General features: G+C 32.2%; 1 protein-coding gene and 3 non-coding genes across 4 annotated transcripts; 1 reads left to right on the top strand and 3 right to left on the bottom strand.

Annotated features, from left to right (window-relative positions):
• Nucleotides 1–13,842: 13,842 nt before the first annotated feature.
• LOC137813602 (mitochondrial pyruvate carrier 1) lies at nucleotides 13,843–17,688 on the top strand. Its single transcript, XM_068615948.2, has 5 exons — nucleotides 13,843–14,148; nucleotides 14,428–14,540; nucleotides 15,367–15,421; nucleotides 16,436–16,571; nucleotides 17,482–17,688. The coding sequence occupies exons 2-5, from the start codon at nucleotides 14,448–14,450 to the stop codon at nucleotides 17,516–17,518; spliced, it is 321 nt and encodes a 106-aa protein (XP_068472049.1). The 5' UTR covers nucleotides 13,843–14,148; nucleotides 14,428–14,447; the 3' UTR covers nucleotides 17,519–17,688.
• Nucleotides 17,689–17,870: 182 nt separating this feature from the next.
• LOC137816769 (small nucleolar RNA U3) lies at nucleotides 17,871–18,021 on the bottom strand. Its single transcript, XR_011081881.2, has one exon. It is a non-coding gene; the product is annotated as a small nucleolar RNA U3 (small nucleolar RNA).
• Nucleotides 18,022–18,464: 443 nt separating this feature from the next.
• Nucleotides 18,465–18,567, bottom strand: LOC137816774 (U6 spliceosomal RNA). The gene has a single exon (XR_011081886.1). It is a non-coding gene; the product is annotated as a U6 spliceosomal RNA (small nuclear RNA).
• A 4,665-nt stretch (nucleotides 18,568–23,232) lies between these two features.
• On the bottom strand, nucleotides 23,233–23,335 carry LOC137816781 (U6 spliceosomal RNA). Its single transcript, XR_011081890.1, has one exon. It is a non-coding gene; the product is annotated as a U6 spliceosomal RNA (small nuclear RNA).
• Nucleotides 23,336–24,433: the final 1,098 nt, after the last annotated feature.

Here is a 24,433-nt window from a genome sequence, read left to right as displayed (position 1 = left end):
AGACCAGGAGAACCCCTAACAACACCATCAGTGTTACTTTTAACTCAACCTAGTGAAGGAAACTCTCATCAAGCAGGAAGAGGATGTAGAACTTTACCACTACGAGTATTAATACCAAAAAACTTAAGCACATTGAAATCAAACATATCATTTCTCATAGAACTTTTAGACAAATTTCCCACTAGATAAGTGAGATCTTTAATGAACGAAATAGCCTTAGAATATTTGATAGAGTAAGTTCATTTTTGTTTATTTTTTTCTTTCCTCTTTTTTCTCTCTAAGATTTTGACCTCCTCGCTTATCAATTTGACGATTGGAGTCTGCCATTGGATTTCTGATAGTGAACTCTACAAGATTACCCAATCAAAATCTTGTATAGGGTAAGTTCATTCTTAACTCATTTTTGTTTGAGTTAGTTTTGATTTGGTTAGGTTTGTCTTTAGTTTAAGCTTGCATGTGATGATTTTATCTTCAAATGTAGTCTCTGTTAGATCAGGGTCCTAGTGGTATAGTTAGATTTTTTATCAGAACTCTATGGTGTAGGTTAGGCTACCCTTAAGCTTTTGGTAGTTTGGAGTTCTTAGGGAGCATCTATTCAAGTTCAGGTAAGGGAAGCTAGTTTAAATTGTCAAAAGAATCCTAGGCTAGAAGATCTGGATGTGGGGGTGACGTGGCCACCAATCTCAAATTTTCTTGCAGGATTTCTTGTTTTTTAGTAGATTGGGATTTGTTTGAGATTGAAATCTGAAAGTGTAGATGTAATAGATGTTGTAGAATGTATATGAGTTTGGAATTGAATGAGTTATTGAATGTATTTGAATAGTTTGTTGAGTTAATTCAAATGAAATGTTTGTGAAAATTGGTTGTTTGATTTTAAATGACTTTGATTTAGAAATCAGATATATATATATATATATATAAGTATGTATAGATTGACATAATAGTTAATTGTTGTTAGGGTGTATTGATTTGTCAAACCCGTAATGAGACATCTTGATTCTACTAATATAATGGAATCAAATAGATGAAATTATTCAATTGGTGAGAGTCGATGGAGGTTCATATGACTTTGTCTGCGGTTTGAAATATAATTTGGTCTTTCAGGTCATATGAATTTACCCTGTCATACTAGATGATGAGATATTGAGATGTTATGTGCATGGTTGTGTGGATTTCACATCAAGTAGTATGACATGTGCAGATCTCAGGATGGTAATTTCAATACACGAGTCTTCCAGAAGTAGAGTCAAGTGTCTATGTGTTGTGAGATAGTAGAAGTCTGACATGTGAAAAATGAATTGTGAATTTTAATAGACACTTGATGGTTTGAGAAATTGTATGAGACTTGATGAATTATGTTTATTAATTTGAAATTGAAATTATTTAGAAATATTTATATAGCTAGTTTACCCTGTTCTTTGTTTGTGTTTGTTTCTTTATTTGTGATAATCGTGTTTTACACGGGAGCATATGAGGTTGCAGATAATAGAGCTCCTCAGTGAACAACTAGAGGATGAGATAGCTTTCATTTGAATGCTTTGTTTTGTTTTGAAAACTTGTTGTGTATATATTAAAATCCCTAAAAAAAGGGATATCTTTTTGAGATAGTTGTACATATTCATATGTTAATTACATATTGCTTGTTTTACTTTTATTTTATTATATATGGGTAAAAAAAATTAAGGGCATGAGCTGGTTTCACTAAGTTCATTATCATTTTATCTTTATATCTTTTTGTTGTTTTAGTTGTTCTTAATCACTAAATTAGTTTTATATAGTTTACATAGTAATATTAGTGATTGATAAATTAAGGATGAAGGAACGGGTGTATAGTCTATTCTATAGTTAGCATGGATGAAGCATTTGCTTGATATATGGTTAATACTTAATTTAACGTTCTTGGTAAATTTGAAATTGGTTGATAGGAGGCATGAGTTTAATTAAATTAATTTAATCCTATCAATTGATTAGCATACCTAGAAAGTAAAGTATATATCTAGAAAGTAAAGTATTTAGTACAAATGGTTCTTCTTTATTATTCAAATTAAGGTGCTTATCCTTTGTAGAAAGTAAAGTATTTAGTATAAATGGTTCTTCTTTATTATTTAAATTTATGTGCTTATCCTTTGTATGTAGCTTGTAGCATTGACCTTCTATATAAACAACTATCTGAATTAGCCCATAAACAATGCATTTCGTGACTAAAATGTTCTAGTTCAAGAATAATAACTTTGTTTTCAATTTATGAGATTTTATTCTAAGTGGATAGATGTTAGTAGTATATATTGTAAATTCACTTCTTCTTCTAATTATAATATTTATTGTTTTTGCATAAAAGAAATTGAGAGAACTCCTACCGACTGAACAGTTGACTTCTTTGCTTTAGTCGGTACTGTCTTTCTTCACTCCTTCTCCTCTAACTCCTTAGGTTCGGCCAAAATCTACTTCTTTCTCTCCCGTTCACCACCTTCAGTCAAGTTTTGTTTCCTTTCTTTACTCTCAGTCGAGAAGACACCTGCAAAAGGTGTTTTGACGTTCAAGTAAGTGTTCAGTATTTGGTGCATTAAATACTTAATAATTACGTACCTTTTCCTTGGAAGTTGTGCTTATTTAAATGGTTTTGATGGACCCTATTATTGTTGGACCGAGATTAGTATATGAATCATGATTAAGAGCGTATTACCTAGTTCTCCATACGTTTTACACATGTTAATCATCTTTTGATCTAATGCATTTTAAACATGTCGGTTGGTCGATACCGAGTATTGAGACATCTGGGACTCATCTGGTCCTGACTAGTACACTTGCCCCCCAAGCTCGAGAGATGTTTCTCAAATAGTCTAGATATGACCATTGTGTTTCTCAAGGTTAGGTATGACTGGACGTGTTGCAGCATCGGCATTAAAGGGACGTGTCTCATGATTACTTAGGGCTTTTTAGGTGGGAAACCGTACGTTCAAAATAAAAACCATTATATGTGAAGCGATCTAACGAATCGAAATAGAACAACGTTTCATCACCCTTGGCGGTTGAGTCCCCAGTGGTCCCCTACCCCACGTTCTTCACTTCTTCTGCTCCGACTTCTGAATTCTTCATTGTGGCGAGGTGTTTTTCATTTTCTCCTAGAGGTTAGTGATGTCTTCTTCTAGCTCTTTCGAGTCTTTTTTTTTTCTTCTACTACTTCTAATTTGTCCTCCTCCAAAACTCTATCGGTCAGAGTGATCGAGGGTGTGCCACTAGGTGTTGGCCCAGTTTATGTTGACAACCTGGTGGGGGCGACTGATCATTCATCAGACCTTAGCAATGGTATGCGTTGAAATGAGATAATGATTCGGCAGTGGTCGTCGATCGATATACCCATGTTGTTGTAAGTGAGTCGACCCATCGAGAGGGATTTGGTTGAGTTGATCACAAAGTCACTGAGTATTTCACTCTATTTCGCGACTCTTCCTTGATCTTTACCTTTGTGGAGAGTGTATGCTAGCTAAAACCGGATGTCGTGGATGGTATTTTAGTTGTTCACTATTTTCATCCGACCGATACGTTTGCCACGGTCGGTCTGAATCTGAAGCCCCTTTCTTCTTTTCTTATTCCTGCATTTTTTCCAACCTTCACTCAATATCGCCCTACCCAGCTTCATCCCAATTCATGGGCCTCACTACAAGTCTTTCGGCTTGTATGTGACATGTTTCGTCTCCGTCCATCTACTCAGACTTTTTTACATTGTTATAGTTCTCACTCGATCAACGCTATAAGTTGGTTATCACTTACTAGTCAATCGAACAACATTCTTCTTGCACCTTATGCCTCGTCATACAAATATTTTAAAGGAAAAATATTTAAGGTTTATATTGAGCCGGAGGGTAAGGAATTCTTCTTCGACTCAGAGGGTCAATCCAAATTTCCCTTTCACTGGACCAAATCTCCAATCCAGTATAAGTAATGGCCTTGTTCGTCTTCGAGCGTCGAAGACTTGGAGGTCCCTGGCGTTTTTGATAAATTTTCGAGAAAACTTCCTACCCGAAAGCTCTTAGTCGTGTATAGGTCGTCCCATCAGTTGCGTCGAGAGGCAACTGCCCTTTGGTTGAGGAATAGCCTTGAGACGGTGGCCAAGAACCCCCCATCTATAGGGGCGGTTAACTTGGCACAACCTTCAGGCGGTAGCAACTGAAATAACAAGAAGAGGAAGATGGCAGCCACCACTCGGTCTAGTACCCCAAGGTGCCCGCCTCCACCTCTTGCATCTCTAATCCATTTTAGCCCCATATTGTAGGTCGCCACTGCTAAAGACTTCACTATGTTACTTGGTGGAGGTCTTCACTTTGTCGAATGAAGAGCATGTGGTGTGGTCGACACCATGTCGGTCAATCAATACTAATACCAAGACATTTGAGACTGATCCGATCTCGACTGACTTATTATAAAAAAATTGATGAATTAATCATTACTAAGTAGAGGATGCTCAAGCCCATGAAGCCCAAGCCCAACAAGGGGTCCAAGCCCAACAAGGGGCCCAAACCCAACGATTCACTAGGAGCATGGCAAGAGCTTTGGAACAGGAGTATAATAAGATGCCTCTTCTTATTTTTTTTATAGAATAGGGGTGCGGATGTAATAAATAGGTGTAAGTAGTAAGGGAGGCTAGGGGGGAGTGTAGATAGGAGTTAGGAGGTACCAAACTAGGAAGGAAAGTCACACTTCCTTCATGCACTAGTTGGCGCCGAATTTGACTCTCATTTGAGGCACATTTGGCTTTGCATTTCAGCACCTTATAGGCTATAAATAAAGGTGTTGCCCTTGTACAATTCATATTTGGATTTTGAATTAGAGAGACTATACTCAAATTTAGAGAGAAATTGTGAGTTTTGAGTCTTCTTCTTCCTTTGCCTTATCTTGTGAGCAATGGTGAGCTTCAAGTGGCGGCACTCCTTCACTTATCTTGGAACAAGGCTCCAAGTGGCGTGAATAGCTTCTCCAAGTCTCAAAATCCAGCAAGCTCCATTTCTATAAGTGTTCTTCTTTCATTTCTTTAATTTTCATTCGGTAGCTTCTTAGTTTCTAGTGTTTCCTTTCATTTGTACCGTTTGAAATTGTGTTTCCAGCTTTGTTTCTTTTGTTCGGTTCAATTCAGTAGCTTATTCTTACATTTTTGTTCGGTTTTCCTTTCTTGTTCTTCATCATTGTTGTTTGATTCCATTTGACAATATATGGACTTCCATATGAGCTTTGGTTTGGTGCAAAGTCTTGGTGAGTTCTTGAATTAGAACATTGATCCAATTCTAAGTAAAGTGTCATTTCATGACCAACTCAAGTTGTTCCTAAGAATGTCAAAGAATCATGTATTCTTGTTGTTGCATTCACATCATGTGGTATCTAGAGTTTAGGCTTGTTTCTTGCTTAAATTTTGAGTTGTATTGCACTTTAGTTTCAAGAGCTCTTTAATTCAAGTTGTTTACCATTCTGTTTTAGGATTTATTTTGAGTTTTCTTGCTGTTTTTCTTTTGTTACACCAAGTGTTTGTGAAAAGGATTATGGCACTCATTGTTCATATGAGTATGGCTGCTCTTTTGGAATGGCTTTCTCCTTCCTAGAGCTGACCTTAAGCTTCCTTTCACTTGTTGCTATATCTTGCTATATGTCTTTTAATTTTGTATTCATGTCAAGTTTTGTCTTAGTCATGTTATTCCATAATTGTCATTACTTCTTGTAGTACTTTTATTGCTTTGATTGTTTCTTGCTTTGGTTTACTTTCTGTTTTTGAGTTTTTTGCTTGATCCTTTGTGCATTTTCAATTTTAGATTTGAGTTCATGCTTGTATTCTCATTCTATACAAGTTCCTTTACATACTTTCCATTATGTCTTTGTTAGTTCATCTTACTGTTTTTCATTCCTAAATAGGCTCTTCTGTTTTCTTACAAACGTGCTACTGTTTTCAATTTACTGCAATTAATTGGCTCATGGGAAATTTGTGAAAATTTGGATTTACATTCTTCAAAGTGTTACAAAAGCATAGAAAAAAGAATTACTCAAAAATTCAAAGTACACAAAAAATGATAAATAAAATACGAAGAGTGTACAATACTGCCGAAAAGAATACGGTAATTGGGCAGCAATTTTAAAAATTTATTTCTCTCAATTGGCTTACTGTTTTTACCTCATTCCAGTGTCATTATTGAGTTAAGACATTGAAGTTTCTGTGGTTAAATTTTCACATGCCAGTTCGCTTTCAATCATTCCAGTTAAATCTGTAAACATAACACAGTTTGCATTTAAAAAAAAAAATTCCAGTAGCTGTTTTCTGTTTTCTTCAATCTACTCTAGCACTTTTCTTTAGGACTCTTTTTGTGTGCCTTCTTTATTCATTGAGTTCCTTATTTTCTTGTTTGTCTTTCATTCATATTCTTTCTAGTTTGTCATACATTGCTCTCTGTTTTTGGTTTAGCTTTTCTTGTTTATACCTTTTCTTGTTTGTCTTTTTTGTTCTTCTTAAAGTTGTGTGGAGACTTGTTCTTAAGTAAGTTGGTTTGCTGTGACATTATTTCATTTGAAGCTCCTCCATTCTACAAGAAAGGCTTGGTTGAGGACAGCATACTTTCTTGGAGTGGATTGAGTACTTTCTTGGGCATTTTCCAGCAACCTATATCTCACTTTTATTTGTCTAACAAGTTTCTTTCACTGTTTGTTTTCTGTTTTTTGTATTTTCTGCTCATGACTCATTTTTCTAGTGGAGAGTCTTCCAAACCGTGCTCACCCCAAAAGGCAGCCCTTTATGAAGAGTTAAAGAATGTCAAGCAATCCAATGCTCACTATCTTGAGGTGATACGGCAAATGGAGGCAAGGCTCCAAAGTTTGGAGTTAAACCGTGAAGAACTACATCAAAACCGTGAGAGAAGACCTCCTCCTCTTCGGCATTCTTCAAGGCACTCTCATTCTTCTCATGGTTATTATGAAGACAATGCAAGGCCAAGACATCATCACCATGAAGAGAGGCGCCAACATGTGGCTGGCCTTTGTTCTCCTAATGTAAAACTTCCTAGTTTTAGTGGTGAAAGTGATCCCAATGCATACTTAGGATGGGAGGCTAAGGTTGACCAAATTTTTGATGTAAATGGGGTTAGGGATGAGCATAAGGTTAGATTAGCTTCTTTAGAATTTTTGGACTATGCCATGCAATGGTGGCATCAATACCTCATGGACATTGACCTACACAAGAGGCCGCTCGTGGTCTCTTGGAACGATTTGAAAGCATGTTTACGCGCTAGATTCATACCCTCACACTTTATGAAAGACCTTATGTTGAAACTCCAACGGTTTCATCAAGGCACGCTAAGTGTGGATGATTACTTTAAACAACTAGACACGCTTTTAATTCGAGTTAATATGGATGAGAGTGAGGAAGCTAAGATAGCTAGGTTTGTGAGTAGTCTTCGAAGGGACATTCAAGACGTGGTAGAGTTACAAGAATATTCTTCTTTGGAAAATGTGGTGCACCTTGCTAGTAAAATTGAAAATCAACTTGCAAGGAAAAATGCTTTCAAAAATTCTTCTAAGGATAACTACTACCACTCTTCTTGGAAAAATAAAAATAACTCTTTTTCAAATATTCCTTCTAAGGACTCTACTTTCAAACCTAGGGAGTCTAAGCCTTCCACTTCCAATTCTAGGCCTAAATCACCACAAAAATCATCTAGTAAGAAATGTTTTAAATGCTTAAGCTATGGACATATTGCTTCTAATTGCCCTTCTAAACGAGCTATGTATATGCATGATGGGGTAGATAGTAGTGAGCATGGGTCCGAATCTTCTAGACATTCCTCACCTTCTAGATCCCCAAGTGAGAGTGAGAGTGAAAACCCACATGAGGGTGACCTATTAGTAATAAGACGCATGCTTGGACAAGTTTTAAAACCTTTTGATGAAACTCAAAGAGAAAATATTTTTCATTCAAGGTGTCTTATTAATGATAGGGTATGCTCTTTGATTGTGGATAGGGGGAGTTGTGCTAATGTGGCAAGCACAAGAGTGGTAGACAAACTTGGATTGCCTACCATCTCTCATGCCAAGCCCTACAAGTTACAATGGTTGAGTGAGGTGGGTGAGTTAGTGGTGAACAAGCAAGTCCTCATTACTTTTTCCATTGGTAAATATAAAGATGAGGTCTTGTGTGATGTTGTTCCAATGGAAGCTACTCATATACTTTTAGGTAGGCCATGGCAATTTGATCGAAAAGTTTTTCATGATGGCTTTACCAACAAAATTTCTTTTAACTTCCATGGGCACAAAGTCATTCTTAAGTCTTTCTCTCCAAAGGAAGTCCATGAGGACCAAGTCAAAATGAGAGAAAAGAGAGAGAAAGAAAAAGATATAAAAAATTCCAAGAGAAGCCTTTTCATATCTTCCCAACAAGTTAAAAAGGTAATAGTTACTCACAAGCCTATTTTTTTAGCTATTCCTAGACCTATTGAATATGAGTCGACTAAGGATAGTCCCACATGTTTGGACCATTTGGTAAAGGAATATGAAGATGTGTTTCAAGATCCTCCTAAAGGCTTACCACCTCTAAGAGGGATTGAACACCAAATAGACTTCATGCCCGGGGTTTCTTTACCAAATCGCCCTGCATATAGGACCAATCCCCAAGAGACCAAAGAAATTCAAAGACAAGTTGAGGATTTATTAGCTAAGGGGTGGGTACAAGATAGCATGAGCCCATGTGCTATGCCTGTCATACTTGTCCCAAAAAAGGATGGGACATGGAGGATGTGTACGGATTGTCGCGCTATAAATAACATTACCATCAAATATAGGCATCTCATTCCTAGGTTAGATGACTTGTTGGATGAATTACATGGGTCTAAAATATTTTCCAAAATTGATCTTAAGAGTGGTTTACAATCAAATTCGAATTAAACATGGTGATGAATGGAAAATCGTTTTTAAGACCAAATTTGGTTTATATGAGTGGTTGGTCATGCCTTTTGGCTTGACTAATGCTCCTAGTACCTTCATGCGACTCATGCATCATGTTTTAAGAGCATTCATTGACAAGTTTGTTGTGGTTTACTTTGATGATATTCTTATATATAGCTTGTCTTTAGAAGATCATGAGTCACATGTTAGACAAGTTTTAGAAACTCTTAGGAAGGCAAAATTGTATGCTAATCATGCTAAATGTTTTTTTGCATTAGATCATATAGACTTCCTAGGGTTTGTGGTTAGTCATAGAGGGGTGCATGTAGATAAAACAAAAGTTGTAGCAATTCAACATTGGCCTACACCCACCAATGTCAATGAAGTACGAAGTTTTCATGGACTTGCTAGTTTTTATAGGCAGTTTGTGAAAGACTTTAGTACAATTGCCGCACCTTTAAATGCCATAGTAAAGAAGGATGTGGTTTTTAAGTGGGGACAAGAGCAAGAAAACGCTTTTCAAACTTTAAAAGATAAATTAACTAAAGCCCCCATTTTAGCTCTTCCTAACTTTGCTAAGACATTTGAAATAGAGTGTGATGCCTCTAATATAGGCATTGGGGCCATCCTCCTTCAAGAAGGACACCCCATAGCTTATTTTAGTGAGAAACTCAAAGGGAGTCATCTCAATTACTCCACTTATGATAAAGAACTTTATGCTCTTGTTAGAGCTTTGCAAAATTGGCAACATTATCTTTTTCCAAAGGAATTTGTGATCCATAGTGATCATGAGTCCCTTAAATATTTGAAAAGCCAAAGCAAGCTTAATAAGAGACCTGCTAAGTGGGTGGAGTTTATTGAGCAATTTCCTTATGTGATCAAACATAAACAAGGTAAAATTAATGTGGTTGCCGATGCTCTTTCAAGAAGATATAACTTGTTAAATGTTTTGAATGTTCAATATTTAGGATTTGATCACATAAAGGAACTTTATCATGATGACTTAGATTTCTCTCTAATCTATCAAGAGTGTTCCAAGGGCGGTCACAAAGACTTTTTTTTACATAATGGCTTTCTTTTCAAAGGCAAAAGACTTTGTGTTCCCCAAGGATCCATAAGACAATCTCTTGTTAGAGAGGCTCATGAGGGTGGGCTTATGGGACATTTTGGGGTAGCTAAGACCTTAGAAACATTGCATGAACATTTCTTTTGGCCTCACATGCGCAAATCCGTACATACCTTCTGTGATAGATGTATAGCATGTAGGAAGGCTAATCTAAGGTCCAACCCCATGGTTTATATACCCCTCTTCCTATCCCTACAATGCCTTGGGTTGATATTTCTATGGATTTTATCTTAGGACTGCCCAAGACATCGAAGGGTAAGGATTCCATCTTTGTGATAGTGGACCGTTTTTCTAAAATGGCTCATTTTATTCCATGCCACAAAGTGGATGATGCATGCCATATTGAAAATCTCTTCTTCAAGGAAGTTGTTCGTTTACGTGGACTTCCTAGAAGTATAGTATCCGATAGGGATTTTAAGTTCTTAAGTCACTTTTGGAGGACCTTATGGGGGAAACTTGGCACAAAACTTCTGTTTTCTACTACTTGCCACCCCCAAACTGATGGTCAAACCGAAGTGGTTAATAGAACTTTGGGTCAATTATTGAGATGCTTTATTTCCGGGAATCCAAGGGCTTGGGAGGATTTACTACCTTGTGTTGAATTTGCTTATAATAGGGTAGTAAATTCCACCACTAACCATTCTCCTTTTGAGGTTGTTTATGGGTTTAATCCCCTCACACCTCTAGATCTTCTTCCCATTCCTGTACTTGATGAGGTTCTATGCAAAGACGGTTTTGAAAAGGCTTCTTTTGTTAAGGATTTGCATAACCGCATCAAGTTACAAATTGAGAAGAAAGTTGGTAAGTATGCTGACACTGCCAACCAAAGGAGAAAGGCATTAATCTTTGAGCCCGGTGATTGGGTTTGGCTTCATTTGAGAAAGGATAGATTTCCTTCTCTAAGGAAGTCCAAACTTATGCCTCGTGGTGATGGGCCTTTCCAAGTTATCAAGAGGATTAATGATAATGCCTATGAGTTAGATATGCCCACTACTTATCTTGGTAGTAATTCTTTCAATATTACTGATCTCACTCCTTTTGCTGCAGGTTTCCCAAATTCGTGGACGAATTCTCTCCAACCCGGGGAGTATGATGGAAACCAAGTAGAGGATGCTCAAGCCCATGAAGCCCAAGCCCAACAAGGGGCCCAAGCCCAACAAGGGGTCCAAGCCCAACAAGGGGCCCAAACCCAACAAATCACTAGGAGCATGGCAAGAGCTTTGGGACAAGAGTATAATAAGATGGCTCTTCTTATTTCTTTTATAGAATAAGGGTGCGGATGTAATAAATAGGTGTAAGTAGTAAGGGAGGCTAGGGGGAGTGTAGATAGGAGTTAGGAGGTGCCAAACTAGGAAGGAAAGTCACACTTCCTTCATGCACTAGTTGGCGCCGAATTTGACTCTCATTTGAGGCACATTTGGCTTTGCATTTCAGCACCTTATAGGCTATAAATAAAGGTGTTGCCCTTGTACAATTCATATTTGGATTTTGAAGTAGAGAGACTATACTCAAATTTAGAGAGAAATTGTGAGTTTTGAGTCTTCTTCTTCCTTTGCCTTATCTTGTGAGCAATGGTGAGCTTCAAGTGGCGGCACTCCTTCACTTATCTTGGAACAAGGCTCCAAGTGGCGTGAATAGCTTCTCCAAGTCTCAAAATCCAGCAAGCTCCATTTCTATAAGTGTTCTTCTTTCATTTCTTTAATTTTCATTCGGTAGCTTCTTAGTTTCTAGTGTTTCCTTTCATTTGTACCGTTTGAAATTGTGTTTCCAGCTTTGTTTCTTTTGTTCGGTTCAATTCAGTAGCTTATTCTTACATTTTTGTTCGATTTTCCTTTCTTGTTCTTCATCATTGTTGTTTGATTCCATTTGACAATATATGGACTTCCATATGAGCTTTGGTTTGGTGCAAAGTCTTGGTGAGTTCTTGAATTAGAACATTGATCCAATTCTAAGTAAAGTGCTATTTCATGACCAACTCAAGTTGTTCCTAAGAATGTCAAAGAATCATGTATTCTTGTTGTTGCATTCACATCAACTGACTTATTATAAAAAAATTGATGAATTAATCATTACTATTTTTAATTGTGAAAATATGGATTCTTCTTGTAATAATATTAGAGTTTATAAATTTTTGGAAGTTATTTACATTAATTGATTAAAAAATTAAAATTATAAAATTGACAACAAAATTTCAATGAATCATGTTTCTCACACGGAAGAACTTATAAGAAAAAGAAAAAAAAAGATATATATATATATATGTTAAGTTTTTTAAAAAATATTTTTTACTTTCAGTTCTTATAAATAGGTTTGTTCAAAATGTGTTAACATTCAACAATCAAAGTATATCGTTCAAATAAATTTGGAGAAATTTAATTATTTAGCAGGGTGTTTTTTTTCTTTAAAAATCAATGTAGTAGTTTGTTAGATCGTGTTAAGAAATAATTTTTAATTCTAATTCAAATTACTATTATAGATTCTATATAACTATTATTATACTATAGTAGAAAGTACATTTTAAATTTAATTTTATAAAATTAAATTAAAAATAAAATTTACATCCCTTTATATATTATAAAATATTTTTATATTTAAAAATACATCTCATCTCAACCAATCTTGTTCGTATAATAAAATAGTAAATTAAAACATGTGACTGCCCCAGAACAAACCTATGATAAATGTTATGTCATTGAACTTATCTATTCCAAGCTGGTTGGTTGGAGAAGACGGGTAGAATCAGAACACTATATTATATGAGACTTTGTTCCCTCCATTACTGCCACTCCTCACCATTGGATACAAACTTTGTCCTTTATTTTAGGGGATCAAATTAGGAGGTCCTAGTGGGATTAATTAAAACGATAGTCTAGTCAAAATTCACTCAATACTTTTGGTAGCTTTTGAAACGTAAACTGATCAAATAAAATAAATTATGACTTAAAGTAAATTAGGTTTTTTTAAGGCATGTTCAATCCATCTTTTAAATCTACTTAAATTGCATTGAGTTATTTTTTGTTTAATTCACTTAATCCGTATTCTAAAAGGCTTTAGACTAAATTATTATATTGCTGAGTTTTGAAATATTGGCTGCAATTTAAGAGAGATAGTAGAAAAATGACAGAAGAATAGCACTAGTTAAAATAAATTAGCATGAGGATTGGTCTCGAATAGATACGATGAATATGATCTTACATCATATCCTTATCTGCTTTCTTTCTTTATATTAGAGCCATGTCGATCACGTTTTTGGGTTTTTACTTTTGAAAAATAATTTGTTTTTTTCAATTACAGTTAAAGAATTTAAGCATGCCAAAAAAAAAATTATAAATCATTTGACAATGACACGAATACACTGATATGATACGGATACAAACACAGAAATACGTATTATTTCTAAAATATAGGATACGAGAACACGAATCTATATATTATATAACTATAAATTATATAAATTGACAAATATGTATTAAGTATGTTTCAAAAAAATTTAGCAGAAAGATTTTTTTTTATGGCTGGTTTGAAAAGATTTGTTCATTATTTTTATAATCATAATAAAAAATTATATAATAAATTTGAGTTTTTAGAAAATTAAAGTATTTTTTTTTTAAATTGTGTTAGACCCGTGTTTGAATTATCTTAAATCTAATAAATATTTTTTTAAATTAAACACTTAACATATAAGTGTCCTACGAGTATCGTGTCCGATACGTGTGTCCGACACGGACACATCATTTAAGAAAAATGTCCGAGCTTCTGTCATGGCACTTTCATTCTAAATTATTATCTTTTTTGCTAAGATTAGTTTAATAAAAATAAAAAAATTACAAGTTAAGGAAAAGGTAAAATTATGTAGAAACGTTAATAAATTGTGAAAAACAATTATAGTAATATTAGTTTTGAGGAAGTGGAGAAAGAGATAAGCAAGTAGTAGCAAAGGACAATAGTGTAATTTGAAGAGAATAGCTTATTGGACTTAAATACTTAGATTCAGAGGATATTCTGATTCAGTTTCATTGGGTTCTTCTTCCTCATGTGTTTTCCTGTAAGTTAAAGAAGAGGTTGTGGCTTTGAAATTGAAGCCAACCAAGATCTCTTAACCTAATCTTCAGGTAATTTTTTCTTGTTAATTCTTCATACCCTTTTTCTTCTCTCAGTTATCTTATAGAAACTTCTAGTTTTTCACCCTTTTCTGTTATTCAATATTTAGCTATATCATAGAGACTGGAATTGTATCTTTGTTGTCAACATGTAACTTTTCTTTTCTTTTTTTCATTCTACAGAGAAGAAGGAGAAGAAGAAGTAACTAATAGTTATACATGTTGATGAAATAAATATTAAAAATTGAATTCAGTATATATAATTGATGTTGAGTATTTGATGCTATGCAGAGTGCAAAATAGGTGAGAAGATGAACATTCTTCGTTCTTTTTGGAATAGTCCCACAGGCCTCAAAACAACTCATTTTTGGGGTCCTGCCTTCAACTGGTCCCTTCCTCTTGCGGTACATTCTCTTTCCCTCCCTCTAAATATGAGAGTTTATTCTTGCACCTCCATATGTTTTTTTACATCTCTATATAAAATATGAAAATATTTTTTTATATTTCTTCTGTCACCTTCATATTTTGGATATAATTCAAACTCGAAAAAAACTTCTAAATTACATAATCCAGAAGTTAGAAAAAAACTTTTAAATTACATAATCCACAAGTTAGAAAAGACTTTCAGATTATATAATCCATAAGCTAACATAAAAAAATGACTTTCAAATTACGTAATCTAAAAAATATTATAATGAAACATTTTTAGAAATACAAAAATTTATTGAGGTGGAAAAATAACATATAGAGATGCACGAAAAAACAAGCATATTTTTAATCTCACTCTAACTTATCTATTAGTTTTAATTAAATTTAAAGCAAACAATTTGTAAATTTGTTTTTATTAAAAAAATATTTTATTGAATATTTACAATATTTTTATTTTCATATAAATAATTTGTCGTCTGACAACGTCAATAGCATCATATAATTTGCTTTCCTCTTTTGATTTTTTACTCTTTGATCAATTTACACCTTTTCTAATCTTGATCAATTCATTCTTAAATCTGTAAAATAGTTAGACAAAAATTAAAAAATAGTTTGAATAGTCAATAAATCGAATTTTTTAATAAAAATTTAATTAAAAATATTAAAATTTAAACTAAACCTATGGATTGTATATTATCATTTATTTCTAATTAAATTTTATTTTCTTCATATTCAAACCAATCTATTGTTACTCTTGATTAACACCAATTTGAAGCAGAGTTTGTGAGTATTATTTATCAGGCAGCAATGGACACAAAGAAACCACCGGAAACCATATCTGTGAATATGACTGGAGGTTAATTACTTTCACAAACATTCATTTGCAATTCAATCTATTGTCTTTATTTCCTATTTGTATAACGTTTCTTTTCTTCTTCAAATTTCTAAAATATTAAATACTTTTTTACAAAATTAATATTATTTACGTTTCAGTATTAATACTATAATATAATTACACCAGTATGTGTTAATATTTCTTGTTAAGTTATCTTCTAATTTTCACTAAAAATAAAAAATTAAATTTAGAAATAAAAAATAGTTAATCACGGTATTAACTAAAATAGATATTATTTTATAAATTAAAAAAAATATTAATATCTAAATTAATTTTTATTATTAATAAAAATTTGTATATTAATTTTTAAATTAATATATAATATTAACTATCAATTTTTATTTACTAATTATTTTAAATTCTAAATTACTCAGATTAACAACTAATTATATTTTTTTTTTAAATTAATTGTCATTTAATATTTTTTTAAAAAAAATCTCATATATAAAAATATATATTATTTATTTTATTTTATATAATTTAACTTATTGTAAAAATTATAATTATTCTTATAATTATATATGTATCATTACTTTAACATACTATTAGGTTTACATAATTTTGTTTATTATCTAAAAAAATTAAATATTTTAGTTGTTATACATTTATCGAAGTTATGCTATAAAAAAACTATTATATAAAAATCAAACATTTTAAACATTTAGAGTTAATTTTACGCAAAATGCGGTAGTTTTGTTTTAATTTATTTTCTAATTTTGTTATGTTTTAAATTTTTTATATTGATGTTATTTTGAATTTTAAATTGTAACTTAAAATAATGACTTAAAATAAAATATAAAAAAAAAGAATTTGAAACAAATGAGAGAATTTCCATTGTATAATAATATAGATGAAATTTATGTGGTGAATAGTTAGAGAGAGCTGAAAAATATGTTTCAAGGGAGGAAAATAATTAAAAAAATATTAGAAGAGTTTATTTAATATATTTAAAATAAATGAATTGTTTTAGTGCAGTTATGTGTGTTTATTCAGCATCATTCATGAGGTTTGCTTGGGTGGTGCGACCACGTAACCTTCATCTTCTGGTATGTCATATGACCAATGAGACTATGCAGTTATATCAACTCTCAAGGTGGTTCAGAGCTCAAAGGTACTTAAATTCAAATATTTTTCTCACAATTTCAATTTCACAATAATATATATTATAAAGTTTACACTTTAGAGATTAATCAAATGGGTATATTTTTTTTAATTTATGAAAATGAGTAAACTTTTAACATATTATACAAATAAATTGGCAGTACTTTTAACATATATTTTCCAAAATATTCATATATATGTAATAAATAAGAATCACATTAATAAAAAATATTTATTTAAAAAAGTTAGAAGAAGCAAAAGAAACTTCAAAAATATTAGATATTTTTAATATAAATTATTAAAAAATATCTCAAAATAAAAATGTTTACATAAAATAATTAATCAAATTATTAAATAAAAGATTTGAAAATAAAAAAGATGTACATAAAAGTTGAAAAACATAAAAATTGAAAAAATTAAAATGGAGATGTATTATGTGTAGAGCTTTATAAAATTTAAAAACTAAAAAAGTTGACTTGTGAGGACTCTTTTAAAAAATATAAAGATCGTGTTTTTTTAACAGTTTATTTATTTTAAAATCGTGTTTCTAAGCCAGGACTTACTTATTACATTTTTTAAATTTATTTATTCTAATATATTTGAAAAACCTTACTTGTTTAGTGAATATATAACTAAAAAATGCACTAACTCGATTTTCATTTTAGGATTAACTCTCCAAAATATTAAAGGATTGTATAAACAAATATTTTAATGTATACTTTTCTACTAGACCACATACATAATGTCTTATTTTTAAAAAAAAATATGTATATTACAATACATATATGATATAATATTTATAAAAACTATCAGTTAACATAATTTGAAAATGATTGCTAATTAACCTTATAACCTTATCCATTTATATAGAGACAAATACATACACACTAATATTATTTATTTGTTTGTTTGATATACAGGGTGGAACAGAACAAAGAGGAAATAAATGTAGAATGAAATAAAATTGTTTGAGCTTTGAAGTTGAAATAAAAATGTCTTATAGCTTCAAAAACAAGTCCTTCTATCATTCCTCATTTACCTTTAATGTTTTAATATGCTTTGTAATCTTCTCATACCATAACTTCTTTTATAATAATAATAATACTAGACTTTTTTTATGTTTTTAATGTAGTTAGCAACCTAATTTTAATTTATCGTTAAAATTTGGTAATCAATTTTGAAATAATAATTTTTCAATAAATTTAAAAATATTATTTGAATATAGTAATTAGTATAAAAAAATGATTGAAAGGTAAAATATTCAAAATTTAATCCTCTGAAAAAAATAAGGGTGAAAATATTGAAGGAGAGTCTGTCAGACAACTCTGCACATCTAACCATTAATCACACTCTGATCACAGGGTCATGGTTCATCCACCAGACTTCAGTTCCTGTCTCCTTAGAACTCAAGGATACAGAGGTACGAGCCTATAGAACAAATCCTGTTCAAGTAAGGTCGTGACCAAATGCATTAGGTTTGCCTTTATAAACTTGTTCTCATTTTTAAACTTTTTCAATGTGGGACTATGTTATCTATGGCGAACACTTCCTTTTTTAGAAAAAAATCTGCTATGCTATTCTCAGTAAACTACAGTGATCATTAGGACGGGTGAGTTTAAAAAAACTGAAATCAACTGAAAAACTTTGAAAGAAAACAGAAAACTAGACTAGTAAAGAAAGTCAGCATATTGTTCCTCGTAGCTTCTTGAAGTTCCATTATGGCAAATATGGCATGTGTGGAACACTATCTCTGAATACTACAATTATCATCAACAATAATAAACTTCAAACTCAAAATATAAAACATTCAAAAATTACACACAAACTCACCTCAACCTCCATAAGCATCCAATGCAAGCTCTTTCATTACCACCAACACCACTGCTTAAGAAAAAAAATGAAAAAAAATTTGGACCATTTCTCGATTTGTGCGTGTCATCCTTGCGCAGGGGCCATGCTAATCTTCTCTGTATCGTTCCAATTTTATCGGATGTCCCCGAAGGGACAAGCATAAGTGTAGTTGGCATCAATATAAACGTTAATGTTATGGTAACATTATACGGTGTGGGACTTCAATGGGGGAACTAAATATCTTGCAACACAGTGGAAGGAAAGTAGAGTATGTAGAGGAACATGATGGACTGGAAATAGAGAAAAATATGTAAAGGGTGTGTGTAGTTCTTTCCTAACCTCTAAGATGAGCAGAGAAACATATAAGAAGAATATATTGTAATATCTATCCTTCTGTTCCTATTTTTTTCACTTAATGTATTAAAAAAATAAGATGTTATCAGAAAATGATTACACATTGCACACTGAACAAAATGAAAAGATTGAAGTCTGACGTTACAAGAAAACGTTACAGAGGTCTATCAGGCTACCTATAGGTGTTTAATTATATATGCATAACAACTGTCATTTTATTTTCTCAAAAATTATTTCAAAACCAATTTATTTTATAAAAATAACTTCATTTTTATTCATGCTTATGTTTCAAGTAGAAAACTAGTATATGAAATCGTGCCCACGTTGAATTTTGTTTTTGTTTTTTATTTAAATTTTCATTTGGATTTAGTCGTGAACCAGAATTTATATAATCCACTAAGGAATAATACATCAAAATGAATTTTTAAATTTATACCAAATTTTTATTGAACTATAAACTTTAATTTATTTAATAAATATTAAAAACCTTCTTAATCTTAAAATAAAAAATACTTTGTATTTTCTCTATTTAATATGTAAATAAATAAAGAATAGTATTCTATTAATCTATTCTTTTTCATAAGCTTTTGAATTAAAAAATAAACATTGCTATAGCACATTTTGGGAGTCAACTACAATTTTAAGATTTCAAATATAAGATATTAAATATAATAAAGTTTTTAACTAGAAACAATAAAAGCAACAAAAATTGTAAGAAGTTAAAACCTTACATATAGAAATAAATGTCTTTTTATTTGGAGTTTAATTGTTCAGCTAAACTTAGTTTAGTGATATTTAAAATATGCAGTATTTAGATGTTTAATACTAGGATGGTTTTATTTAAACTTGGTAGTTTTCTTCTAATAAAATAGGTTAGAGACATTCCGTTAAAGTCATTTTAAAATACTTTACACAAAATAACTTAATAAAAAATTATACTGTAAAGACTTCGAGAATTCTTTTAATAATGGAAGTAATACGATTAAAATGGAATATGGATATTTTAATATTAAAGTAAAAAAATTATAAATAAAAAATGTTATTATTTAAGTTTCATTTAAAAAAAATCTTACCCTAACTGCACTACTAGCAACCAATACAACACATATACATATCTCCCAAGATATTAAAACACCCCCTCACATAACATAACATAATGTAGCAATGAAAAGCATCAAAATCATAGCTAGTGTGTTGCCTCTACTATTGGTTGTGCGATTGTTTAGTGTATATGATTTTGCCAATTTTGGATGAGTATAAAAGAAAGAGAAAGAGTTGTGTTTTCTTCAAAGTTGACTATGAGAAGGCGTACGACTCGGTCAGTTGGGAGTTCATTTATTACATGCTTTGGAGGTTGTGTTTTTGCGATAGGTGGATTCGTTGGATAAAGGGATGTTTAGAATCAGCATCTGTTTCAGTTCTTGTGAACGATAATCCTACCAAGGAGTTTCTCCCTATGAAGGGTCTCCGTCAAGATGATCCGCTAGCTCCATTTTTTTTTTCTTATTGTGGCAGAGAGATTGGCTGGGGTGTCAAGGATGGCTGAAGAAAAATCTTTGATTAACAACTTGGAGGTTGGCAGGGATAAAGTGAAGGTTAGTATGTTACAGTACGAAGACGATACTTTGTTTTTCTGTGAGGCTAACACCAAAAGTATTTTCAATATTAAGGCGATTTTGCAATGCTTTGAGTTTTCCTTTGGGCTTAAGGTTAATTTTGTGAAGAGCAAAATTGGCGAAATGGGGATGAGCCAACTTTCGCTTCGCCGCTTCACAGCTATCCTTAATTGCGACGTGATGGTTTCTCCCTTTGTTTACTTGGGGCTGCCGGTTGGTGGGTGCCATAAGTGTAGTAACTTTTAGAATGGGGTGATAAAGAAAGTTCAGGTCAGGCTAAGCAAGTGGAAAGGGAAGTGCTTGTCGTTGGCAGAGAGGATTTTTTTTATCAAATCGGTCATTTCTGCTATCCCATTATTCTTTTTGTCTCTTTTTAAAATGTCTTTCGGGGTAGCAGATAAGTTGGTAAAAATTCAAAGAAATTTTCTCTGGGGGTGGGGCGCTAAAGGAAGGAAGATTGTCTGGCCTCTTGGAATAAGGTTTGTAAGCCTCATGAATTCGGGGATCTGGGCATCATTGATTTAAAGGTGTTTAATCTGGCACTGCTGGGTAAGTGGATCTGGAGGTTGGGTTCGGATAAAGGTGGCTTATGGAAGGAAATTCTCGTTTCTAAATATGGCAGTTGGAGAAGTTTGAGAGAGGATGGGAAAAGTCGTAAGATCTCTCTTTGGTGGAAAGATCTAAAAGAGGTGTGGGCTTCGGAGGGGTGGGGTAGAAACTTTGAAGATAGGGTCGAGTGGAAAGTTGGGGATGGAAAGGATATTTATTTCTGGGAGGACAATTGGCTTGGGAGCGACGCGTTGAAGAAAGAATTCCCGAGACTGTTTTCTCTGATTTTAGTCAAAGATGCAAAGGTGGCTGAGCTTGGGTCCTGGTCAGATGGCATGTGGGTTTGGCATTTAGCTTGGCGTAGACTTTTGTTCGTCTGGGAGAAGCCTTTGGTGGAACAACTGCGTCAGGCTTTACTTTTGGTTAGGATGGTTTCGAGAGAGGAGGATAGGTGGGTGTGGAAAGGTGAGGGTCTCCAATCGTTTTCTGCCAGCTCTGCTTACTCTCTTGTAAGGAGAGATTGTGTGGTGGATTCCTCTTCGCGTTTCGGTAAGTTATGGAGTTGTAAAGTCGTACCCTCTGCCTTATTTACTGCTTGGAGGGTGTTGGAGAATAAGATCGCTACTAAGGCCAATTTGGTAAGGCGTGGGGCGGTGGTGGATAGCTCTCTGTGTTGCTTGTGTGGGAAGGAGGAAAATCATTACCGTCACTTGTTTTTCGAGTGCAGTTTTGCTTTGCGGGTTTGGTGCTTGTGCTTTAAGTGGCTAGATGTGTCGTTTGTGTACCACATAGATCCTATTTCAATCTTTGTTCAGTTCAGGATGAGCCAGTCTTCAAAGTTGATTAATGATGTGTGGAGCTCTATCTGGGTTGGGGTAGTGGGGGAAATTTGGAATCACATGAATTTTATAGCTTTCAACAGGGGGTGGCCGACACGTTTGAAGTGTGCGCTTTGATGCAAGCTAAGGTTTAGTCTTGGATTTCTGCAAATTCACGTTCTGCTCCGTTTCCCTTTTCCAATTGGTGTTTAGAACCTTTGGAATGTATGAGTTTGGTCGTTTGATGTGTTGTTAGGTTTTTCTTGTATGGTTAGCGATAAGGGTGCTAGGTCGGTGTTTTGTGCTAGTCTCTGGTTATTGTTTTCTGTATAAGGGTTGAATCACCCCTGAAGTGGTTCGCATTTTATATTTAATTATTATTGCCGATAAAAAAAAGGTTAATTTTTTTTTCTATCTTAACGTTTAAATCTTAATTGGTATAATGTGTTATCGATTAGTCTATAGAGTGAGAGATTATATGGATTTCATGTTAGTGATGTATGATTTGAGATGAAAGTAAATGAATAATTGTATATGATATAATGTATGATGTAGACAGAGTTATTCTCGGGAAAGAGAATATACGCTAAGATATATAAGATATGTATTGAATTCGAGATTCGTCTAAAAGGAAATATCCTGGCACTACTGATATATAGATGAAAATTATTAGGGGGAGAGTCGATGGAGGTCCATATAACTGAGTATGTAGTTTGAAAAGTAGTTCGTCTGACTAATCATATGAATTTACCCTGTCATATGTCATATGGGAGAATTTAGTTCCTATTTAATGTAGTTATTTTGAAGAGATACATAGTGAAGGTAGAATGACGAACTCTGAATCAAATTCAACATATGTCTCTGAAAAAAGTAGAGTAAATGTTATTTTGTGTGTCAGTAGCATTCTAGCATGATTTGTAAATCATATATGTTATGAAATACACTTGATTATGTGAAATATTTGAATAAGTTACAATAAATTTGAAGAGATACTTATTATATTTCATTAACATTATATAATAAAACAAAATTTAATTAAGTTTCAAATTTCTTATCAAGTTAAAATATTTTGGATTAAATTTTTCACTAATTTTTATTTATTTAATTGAATTTTTAAATTTTTAATTAAATTTTTGCTATATAATTTTTTATTAATTAAGTAATTCAAATTTTATCTTGTCAAATTATTTTTCTTATTTTCAAATTTGTTTAAACACTTAAAATTTTGTTATTAGTATAAAATACTATTATAATTAATATAAAACAACAAATATTTTTTATGAAAAAATATCAATATCACCTAGTTAAGAAAAACAAAAATATTATAAACTTGATTAAAAAATATACAAAATTAAAATTCAGTTAAAAATACTTAAATTTATAAAAGATTAGGGCATTTCTTGGTAATCTTAACCTGCACATGTTAAACTGCAATCGTAAAGCGCACCTGACGAAACAGAGGCCAATGAAATTATAAAAAACATAAAAGAAAATTTGGACCACGATTTGTGCGTGTCATCCTTGCGCAAGGCCATGCTAATCTTCTCTGTATAGATCCAATTTATTGGATGTTCCCGAAAAGCAACAACTTTCCTCCTTTCGCGGTATATAAAGTTCCTAACATGTATATATTTAGACAATGTGGGACTTTGGGGATAAACTACTACACTACCAAAAGCTTGCCGTACACAAAGAGAGCTAAAAATCTTAAAATACTGTTACAGAAAAGCTTAAATGGTGAGCATTGAGTAACAGTTTGAGCATAGAAGGTACAAAGGATAGCAATAAATTGTTCTCTTGCATTTCTTTTTAACTGTTCTTGCTTTTATTTCGTTTGCCATTTAACTTTATTTTTTCAATTTTTCTATTTCTTCTTTCTGTTTCTGTTTGTTTGTTTAGTGCTGATTTTAAATTAGAAGAGAAAAAATAAAAATTTAAAGTTGTTTGGTTAGTGTAAAATAGAATCAAAAAGTGATGAAAATACAAGAGTGTATGTATCTTATTTTAAAGGAATACAAATTATATCTTTTACCATTCATCTTTTTTTCCTATGCTTTTTTTGTCTTCATAAATTTTATTTAGGTGTCAATATATTTGTTTTGACACACTATAGTTAAGATAAATTGATAGGTTAATCTACTATTTTTTTTACTTTTTTGAAAAAAAATTATTAATATGTCTAAGACATTAAAAAAATCATTTAGTTATATAAGTTTTGCCCAGTTAATTTATGTTTTTAATGGGATAAATTGATAAGATTTTTACTTTAACATATTAAATTAGTTAATTATTATTAATAAAAATAATAATTTGTAAGTATCAATAGTTTAAATTATTATACAGTGTTTATAATTATTTAAATAATATAATATAAAAAGTAGAATTATTTAAATTATAGTATTTATATTTTGATAAATTTAAAAAATGGTTGATTTGATATAACTTATCCTATCAAATTGGTGATGTGGTGATGGGTTGTCTATTAAACCCAATTCACTTTGTTATCTATAATTTTATTATTATTATTATTATTATTATATTATATTGTTCATATATCATACACATGAAATCCCTTTTAAATAAAATGCAGGAAATACTTTTAATAAAACTTGTATCAAACATTTAATTAGAAATTAACAATACTTTAGTCGTGAAAAAATTATCTATAAAAACCTCAATATCTT

The sequence above is a fragment of the Phaseolus vulgaris genome, chromosome 1 (genome assembly GCF_051622355.1).
Source record: "Phaseolus vulgaris cultivar YP4 chromosome 1, ASM5162235v1, whole genome shotgun sequence".
Taxonomy (NCBI): domain Eukaryota; kingdom Viridiplantae; phylum Streptophyta; class Magnoliopsida; order Fabales; family Fabaceae; genus Phaseolus; species Phaseolus vulgaris.
Note: the sequence above shows the minus strand (reverse complement) of the source record. Positions and strands in the feature narration are given on the sequence as shown.